This window comes from Oncorhynchus mykiss, chromosome 13 (assembly GCF_057628025.1).
Source record: "Oncorhynchus mykiss isolate SJ-2025 chromosome 13, ASM5762802v1, whole genome shotgun sequence".
NCBI lineage: Eukaryota > Metazoa > Chordata > Actinopteri > Salmoniformes > Salmonidae > Oncorhynchus > Oncorhynchus mykiss.
Genome location: NC_143034.1, coordinates 45,917,090 through 45,926,370, shown reverse-complemented (window position 1 = coordinate 45,926,370; position 9,281 = coordinate 45,917,090). Strand labels below are relative to the sequence as shown.

The 9,281-nt window shown below is 43.1% G+C and overlaps 1 protein-coding gene across 1 annotated transcript in view; it reads right to left on the bottom strand.

Annotated features, from left to right (window-relative positions):
• The window catches only part of LOC110486244 (disintegrin and metalloproteinase domain-containing protein 11), a 31,171-nt gene extending 25,178 nt beyond the window's left edge, over positions 1 to 5,993 (bottom strand). The window contains 2 exon segments of the mRNA XM_036940939.2: positions 4,890 to 5,083; positions 5,515 to 5,993. Of these exon segments, the coding sequence (XP_036796834.2) occupies positions 4,890 to 5,083; positions 5,515 to 5,572 (252 nt within the window). The 5' untranslated portion in view covers positions 5,573 to 5,993.
• Between the last annotated feature and the right edge of the window lie 3,288 nt (positions 5,994 to 9,281).

Sequence of the window (9,281 nt, the reverse complement as noted above, 5' to 3'; positions counted from 1 at the left end):
TTAGCAGCTAACATAGTCGGATTGATAAAGTGTCCATTGATTTGGCTGGACTGAATCCATTCCAACAGGCAGTACTGAAGCCATCCAGGAAGTGCATTTGTATTCAGCGGTAGAGATGGGCGGGAAGAGGGTTTACGGGAAAGGAGAAAGCTTTACATTTCCATCTACATTAAGCTGGTGTGAAGCCAATGTGTTCCTACAGTCTTCTGACCAAAAAAATGGAGAGGTAAGGAGAAGGCAATGAGGAGCTTTACTGTCTGCCAGAGATTTATAGCAGTCAAAACAGTGTCGCCAAAAGCCCAAACAGTGCCAGCATTCAATCCCAGCCCACTGTAATTCTGTCTACAGGATCCAGGCTGCAGTGAATCGTTGGACTTTCACTGAAACAAGACTCCCATTCGGAAATCATTCCCTCCAATGATTCCACACCACTCAACTTCAGCTGGAGCAGGGCGAGGGTAGTTCTGCTTGGCTAAAGGAAGGATTCAAATGTGGTGTCATGGATATCAATCCAAGGAGTTCTGTAACGTTTTTATGTGTGAAGAAATCAAGACGGTTTATTTTGGTCAATCAATAGATCAGTAGATTTGTTTGAATCGATCAGTATTTACCAGCCCTGAATCATAACATCCCTCGGGATATTTAGGTGGCAACCAACAACACCCCTGTCTGTAACATCAAGGCATCTTGATACTGTTCTAATGCCAAAGTCAGTCCCTCGGGAACCTTGTGATAGCAGGTTCATTACTCAGTAACAACCAGTGATTGTGATCTGAAACATGCTGTAGAAACAGATGTATCTTCACTTCCAGTCCATTGATTAAAAAAAGACATCTGAGGAAACAGTAGGCTGTACAACTTGGAATCAAAGTTTACCTATGGAAAAGTTGATCAATTCATGAGTCAGAATGACAGCTAGGAATATTCCATCTAAACGTATTTAGAATCCTCTATAAAAAAAAAGAAGAAAAAGAGAACTAAGGCAAAAAAAACAGAACCCTCCTAATTAAGTAAAAATATCACCCTTTACCAATTAAACCACTTCTCAAAAACAACAGCACCGGGTTTTTACACGATCCCCATCCAAATACCCATGAGCCTCTTTAAATATTTCAATCACATCACACGGTAGGTTAAACCAAGCAGCGTAATCAGAGCCAGATTTATCTCCAGATGAGTGTAATGATTCTCTCAACCAACTCAACTCAACACTCAACCCACCAGAAGGGTATATTACAAAGCAGGATCAATAAGTTAGCCAGGTAACATTGATAAACAACCAGAAATAGCTATTGATTTTCTGATTCTTTAAGAGCTTAACTTAGAAATGTGTTTCTGTTTGTTGAATCACTTCGCCCATACTCATTTCAAGCTTATCCTTAAAACAAATTAAGTTATTTCCGAATATTTAGGTGAGTTATCTTGTTAACTCATTGATCTCTGGTGTCCCACTGATAGACATAGACCTACATAGAACCACACCCTCAATCCCACTTACAACTTCCTCTTCAGAGAAAGAGAGCGGGTGTATGATTTTTTTTTTTTTTAAAGAAAGGGGTTGGAGGGTGAGGTAGAGATAAAAGGGGGAAAAAAATAGGGGGATTTTGTACCAGTGGAGATTTTAGCCCAAGTAGCACTTCTCACACAGGCCTGTTGAATCATTGAGGGGGACATAAACTCAGTGAAAAAATAAATGTCCCTTTTTCAGGACCCTGTCTTTCAAAGATAATTCGTAAAAATCCAAAGAACTTCACAGATCTTCATTGCAAAGGGTTTACCATGCTTGTTCAATGACCCATAAACAATTAATGAACATGCACCTGTGGAACAGTCGTTAACACACTAACAGCTTACAGACGGTAGGCAATTAAGGTCAAAGTTATGAAAACTTAGGACACAAAGAGGCCTTTCTACTGACTCTGAAAAACACAGAAAGAAAGATACCCAGGGTCCCTGCTCATCTGAGTGAACTTGACCTTAGGCATGCTGCAAGGAGGCATGAGGACTGTAGATGTGGCCAGGACAATAAATTGCAATGTCTGTACTGTGAGACGCCTAAGTCAGCGATACAGGGAGACAGGACAGACAGTTGATCATCCTCGCAGCGGCAGACCACGTATAACAACACCTGCACAGGATCGGTACATCCGAACATCACACCTGCGGGACAGGTACAGGATGGCAACAACAACTGCCCAAGTTACACCAGGAACGCACAATCCCTCCATCAGTGCTCAGATTGTCCGAAATAGGCTGGACTGAGGGCTTGTAGGCCCGTTGTAAGGCAGGTCCTCACCAGACATAACTGGCAACAACGTTGTCTATGGGCACACACCACCGTCGCTGTACCAGACAGGACTGGCAAAAAGTGCTCTTCTCTGACGAGTCGCGGTTTTGTCTCACCAGGGGTGATGGTCAGATTCGCGTTTATCGTCGAAGGAATGAGCCTTACACCGAGGCCTGTATTCTGGAGCAGGATCGATTTGGAGGTAGAGGGTCCGTCATGGTCTGGGGCAGTGTGTCACAGCATCATCGGACTGAGCTTGCTGTCGTTGCAGGCAATCTCAATGCTGTGCGTTACAGGGAAGACATCCTCCTCCCTTATTTGGTACCCTTCCTGCAGGTTCATCCTGACATGACCCTCCAGCATGACAATGCCACCAGCTATACTGCTCATCCTGTGCATGATTTCTTGCAAGACAGGAATGTCAGTGTTATGCTATGGCCAGTGAAGAGCCCAGATCTCAATCCCATTGAGTAAGTCTGGGACCTGTTGGATCGGAGGGTGACGGCAAGGGTCATTCCCCCCAGAAATGTCCGGGAACTTGCAGGTGCCTTGGTGGAAGAGTGGGGTGACATCTCACAGCAAGAACTGGCAAATCTGGTGCAGTACATGAGGAGGAGATGGACTGCAGTACTTAATGCAGCTGGTGGCCACACCAGATACTGACTGTTACTTTTGATTTTAACCCCCCGCTTTGTTCAGGGACACATTATTCCATTTGTGTTAGTCACATGTCTGTGGAACTTGTTCAGTTTATGTCTGTTGTTGAATCTTGTTATGTTCATACAAATATTTGTACAAAGTTTGCTGAAAATAAATGCAGTTGACAGTGAGAGTACATTTCTTTTTTTCTGAGTTTACTTCAACACACCATTGAATAATAGAGGAATGAAGGAGATAGGAGCTCTCCATGAGAGATCTGAATATTTCACCCCACAGAGCCTTTTATCATGAGGCCAAGCAGATAAAATCACATTCACACAACAGGCTTCTGTTTCAGATCTCTTTCAGATACTCTTCTCTCCGGTGGACTGTAATTCTGAATCTGTGGCATGGGGTGACATAGTGGGTGAGTGCAGTTGGTCAGAAGGTTTTGGGTTCAAGTCCCATATATTGTGCCCCAACATAGGGTGTAATACCATTGGTTACAGTTAAATATATAAAGTATACAAAATAAAAATATAAATGCACTATGTAACAATTTCAAAGATTTACTGAGTTACAGTTCATATAAGGAAATCAATCAATTGAAATAAATTCATTAGGCCCTAATCTATGGCTTTCACATGACTGGGAATACAGATATGCATCTGTTGGCCACAGATATATATAAAAAAAGGTAGAAGCGTGGATCAGAAAACCAGCCAATACCTGGTGTGACCACCATTTGCCTCATGCAATGCAAAACATCTCCTTCGCATAGAGTTGATCAGGCTATTGACTGTGGCCTGTGGAATGTAGTCCCACTCCTCTTCAATGCCTGTGTGAAGTTGCTGGAAATTGGCGGGAACTGGAACACGCTGTTGTACATGTTGATCCAGACTCCAGAGCATCCCAAACATGCTCAATGGGTGACATGTCTGGTGAGTATGTTGGCCATGAAAGAACTGGGACATTTATTTTCAGCTTCCAGAAGCAGATGAATGTCACGACAATGGGCATCAGGATCTCATCGCGGTATCTCTGTGTATTCCAATTGCCATCCATAAAACGCAATTGTGTTCGTTGACTGTACGTTACTTATACCTGCCCATACCATCACCTCACCACCACCATGGTGCACTCTGTTCATAACGTTGATAATAGCAAACCACTCACCCACACAACGCAAATACTGCGTTTGTGAAGCCAGTTGAACGTACAACCAAATTCTCTAAAAATGACATTGGAGGCGGCTTATGGTAGAGAAATTAACATTAAATTCTCTGGCAACAGCTCTGGTGGACATTCCTGTAGTCAGCATGTGAATTGCACGCTCCCTCTAAACTTAAGACATCTGTGGCATTGTGTTGTGTGACAAAACTGCACATTTTAGAGTGGCTTTTCTTGTACCCAGCACAAGGTGCAATGATCATGCTGTTTAATCATCTTCTTGATATGCCACACCTGTCATGTGGATAGATTATCTTGGCAAAGGAGAAATGCTCACTAACAGGGATGTAAACAAATGTGTGCACAAATTTTGAGAAAAATAAACTATTTGTGCATATGGAACATTTCTGGGTTATTTTATTTCAGCTCATGAAACATGGGACCAACACACATGTTGCGCTTACATTTTTGTTCAGTGTATATACACGCAAGCTGAAGGTTCGGAGTAAGAACAGCACACCTGCCAGTCACAGAGTGGAAGTTAGGGCATTATGGGACTGATGATAGACTTGTGCAGTTTGGGATGGATCTTATCACACTTGAAAACAAGAGACAGGCCAAAACAGGCAAGACAGGGTTCGCACGAGTAATTTGGGTGGGGAGAAACTATGACAGTGTCAACAATGAACTGGGAATTTAATGCAAGAGAGAGAACGAAAACGAATAAATAACACCCCAATAAGAACGGGTTGCCACACCCACTTCTCCATTGCAGACAGTGGTCTATACTTACGGGGGTACCTCCCGTGGTATTCTTCATGCGAGTATCCAAATAGCCGTGGGACATTTCTTCCTCCGACTCCATCTGCTGCACCAGCCGCTTTGGATAGGCGACTTCGACCGCAATGTCGCTGCTGTCTCCCCGCTCCTCTGGCGAGAACCAATCCCACAAACTCGCATCCCGCAGCAAAGTCGACCTGCCGTCGCCTGTAACGCAGGAGACCTGATAACGGCCAACTTTGAACCACACACGGTTTATCACACAGAAAAACGATACTTTTTGTTTTAAAAATGATATTTGACATAAATGGGCTGATATGGCACCGCGTCAGGCGCCGGTTCTACAGTACGGGCAAGCCCTTGATATAAAAGGCGACAGCGCTGCGGTGAAAATGTGTTGATGCAGCAAATCTACCGCATCCGTAGAACTGAAGGAGAGGGATCTTATTAAAAACACTACGTTCTTGGCACAGGGGCAACTATCTCCAGCTGCGCGCTACCCCCACACACACTATTGTAGACTAGTCTACAGAGGAAGAAGTGATTGCAGATGCAAAAATTGGGGAAAGCCTACATTGGGCAGGGGTAAACTTGGAAATGAAAAGGGTGCTTCCTCCCTCTCCCGTCATCCCTCTTACCTGACACGGCAAGCCTCTCGCCCACTGCAGCAAAGACCAAGCACCACACCGCCAGCATGATGTTCACATATTCCCCCGAATTAACATCGAGTGCGTTACAGTGTAACAGGCGCAGATAAAAAGAAAACCGACGCTCAAACGATTATGGCGAGAGAGAAAAAACACCGAATGAATCTGGTTGACAGCTGACGCTCGTCCTCTCATCTCCCCATTCAACTCGTAGCATACAGTCTCACCGATATCAGGCAATTGAATTAAATAGCCTATCACCAAATGAAAAAAAGAAACAGGCCTAATAGCCTATGACAGACGATCAATATTGGAATTGGCAAATTAGCCTAGATTATGTAGAATAGGTCAAATGGGGATATTTGAGTGCACGTATGCATACATCCTACATGATTGTGCGTGTGTAAGCTGTATGTATGCATGAGTGTATGCGAATCTGCGGTATGTGGAAATGGTAGATAGAAAATGAACAGAATTGCGTTGGGTCTGCGGTGATGAGGACACGTGGGACCATAGTACCCTCCCCTCATTCTATCTCCAAGCGTCCTTCCGTTGCCATGCAGTTCTCTATCTGCACAAGAGCGGATGCGACAACCCGGGTACCAAGGTGCCAATTGAGGTAAACATAGTAGGGTTTTGTGTGTTCATTCATTTTCTTTGAGGACTTATAGATTGCTCGAGTCAACACGAGTAATTCATGAAGATCCTGAATAGATAGGTTCATCCATGGATGGAGGAGGTGGGAAAAAATGTTCTTCAGAGAAAACACAATAGCCTGCAGTATCCTATAGAAATGGACTTTCATTGTCCAGGGGCCTACATATTGGTCAGTATTGTGGTGCAGCTAAACTCACTAACAGAATGTATTGTAGTGAACAAAATGGAGATCCACACAGCAATTGAAAAGTGGTATCTAATAGCAGGACATGGTGCAACCATTGTGCCCAGAGGTGTGTATGGTAAATACAGACGCCATTCTCCCTCCCTATCTCCAGCTGTCCACTACCATGAGGAGACACAGAAGCTGCAGGCACACATCGGGAAATGGGACAGTGAAGAGCGATGACAAGCTATTGTTGGAAGAAGTGGGCTTGACTAGCAGGCTGTGTGTGTGTTGGAGCTGATAAGAAGTGTCCCGAGGTGACTCCATGTAAGCTGGATGTCTTAGATGATCATACAGATAAAGCTGAATGTGCAGAACAAGGGCTATTGTTGTGCACAAAATATGAATCATGTCATAATGTGCCATTTCATTAAAGGAGAATTTAGCTTTTTTACAACCAAATCAAAATGTTTGATTTAAATGGAATGTTATAGAAGGGTCCAGACTCTCTAGTCTTCACTCCCTCATCCTCATCGTGCAGTACGGGGGCTCTTCACTATTCTGACTGAACCCGAGACCTGGCCCGGGAACCGAGTGCGTCTGTGTCCAAAATTCTATCTTTTCCCTCGGGTCTGGGTCGGGTCCTGTTTGTTTGTCATTGGGTCTTGGGTCTATGTAACTATAGCTGATAGACCCTATTGGACCCGAATGGACCTGACCACAGCTCTGTATAGCCTATAGCATATTTATTTTACGCTAATATGGTGAATTTATTGACATATTTATTAACATATAAATACATATTTATTAACAAAAAGAGCAACTTGGCTGATTTTTGGGTCACTCGGTTCCAATCGGTTCTGGTCTAGACCCGGAACCCGTTAGATGCAGGTACAGGTCGAGTCTAGGTCTGGTTGTCGTCGGGTCTATTCGGGTTCAGGTCTGATTTTCTCCGGTCAACGTCCTCCTTTTTTTTGTTGATGATCGGGTCTGTTTGGGTCCAGGTCCAACTTTTTGGACCCAAGAAGACCACTTTTTTGGTGATTTCACTTATTTTTGAGACACTTACCCCAACCGGCAATTCACTTCCTCATCCTCATCGTGCAGTACGGGGGCTCTGAAAGAACATGAACAAATGCTCCAAAAATACCCAAATATGTCATTTTAAAAATCGAAACACTCTCAGTATAGTGATGTTGGTCCCTCAGATTTGTGTGCTAAAAATGAGAACTCGAAAGTGAATATCTTCTCCTCAGCCACCCACTCCATGGGCCACCCAGACCATCCTTCTACTTCAGGAGCGCCCCTATAGCTGGAGTGCACTAAGGCCATGACTGAGATACACTTGCCAACTTTGCGTTCTGCCTAATGCTGCATTCATACTCATAACCAAGTGGGAAGTTGGTAATTTTCAGTTGTGAAGTAGTAAATATGAGTTGAATGCATTCATGCGCTTTGAACTTGTTGAGAAACGCTGATTAGCTCATGGCAAACAAGCTGTGTCAACAATAAACTAAAATTACAGCTATCATGCTCACAAATTATAGTGCTCAAAAACCATAATTAATAGATTGCTTTTTATAATTCAAGTTTTGTTGCATTTAATTCATAGGGTAATTTTTTCAACCTTAATCATATCATAATCAACTTTTACCAGTTGAATGTAGACACAAATATAAGACTATTTTATATTGCACATTCAAATAAACACTTTATTAAAATATGCAAATGAGGTGAAATCTCATTAAATGGCAGTTAAAGACAAATACACTGAATTTAGACTAACAAACGCCAAACGCCTATTTAGACCTAATCACCATCTCTTCAAAGTCACTAAATAGAGTCCAATTTGTAACACTCTCTATGAAATGGGACGTTAAATGATGTGCAATTTAACGTAGTGAGATTTGAAATTATTGAGGTATATCCATTTTAAAGTGGATAAAATGAATTAAAATGTTGAGGGACCAAAATAATATTACTGGATCAAAATACCAACAACTCTAAAAATGGATAAGTTGATGCATGTGGGAGAAGTCGGAGCTCAGGGATGATAGACACGTTTCTCACTAGTAATTACCAGTAAGAGGGGTGTTCATGATTCTTCCCAGTCGCATGTGGTTATTACCGTCTATGAATTAAGGTTATGAAGGCAGCATATGAACAGCCCCTATCCGTGGCATATTTAAGCTAAAATACTTGAGGAGGTGTGGTATATGGTCAATATACCATGGATAAGGGCTGTACCTATGCAGGTAGACTAGTGGTTAGAGCGTTGGACTTGTACCTGAAATGCTGCAAGATCGAATCCCCAAGCTGACAAGGTAAAAATCTGTCATTCTGCCACTGAACAAGGCAGTTAACCCAGTATTTCTAGGCTGTCATTGAAAATGAGAATTTGTTCTTAATTGACTTGCCTAGTTAAATAAAAGTTTAAAAATGCATGACACAATGTGGAGTGCCTGGATACAGGTGCCTTATTATTATTATTTTTTAACCCCCTTTTTTAAAAAGCCGCTTGTTTAACCCGGAAGCCAGCCGCACCAATTTGTCGGAGGAAACAAGTTCAACTGACAACTGAAGTCAGCCTGCAGGCACCCGGCCTGCCACAAGGAATCGCTAGAGGGCTACTTTTGTGAGCCACATAAAAATGTGTAACCTTTATTTAACTAGGTAAGTCAGTTCAGAACTTATTCTTATTTACAATGAAGGCCTACACTGGCCAAACTCAAACAATGCTGCACTACCCTATGGGACTCCCAATCACAGCCAGTTGTGATACAGCCTGGATTTGAAACAGGGTGTCTGTAATACTGAGATGTAGTGCCTTAGACTGCTGTGCCACTCGGGAGCCTCTCCGGCCAATCCCTCCCCTAAACTGGACGACGCTGCGACAATTGTGCGCTACGCTATGGGACTCCCGGTCACGGCTGGG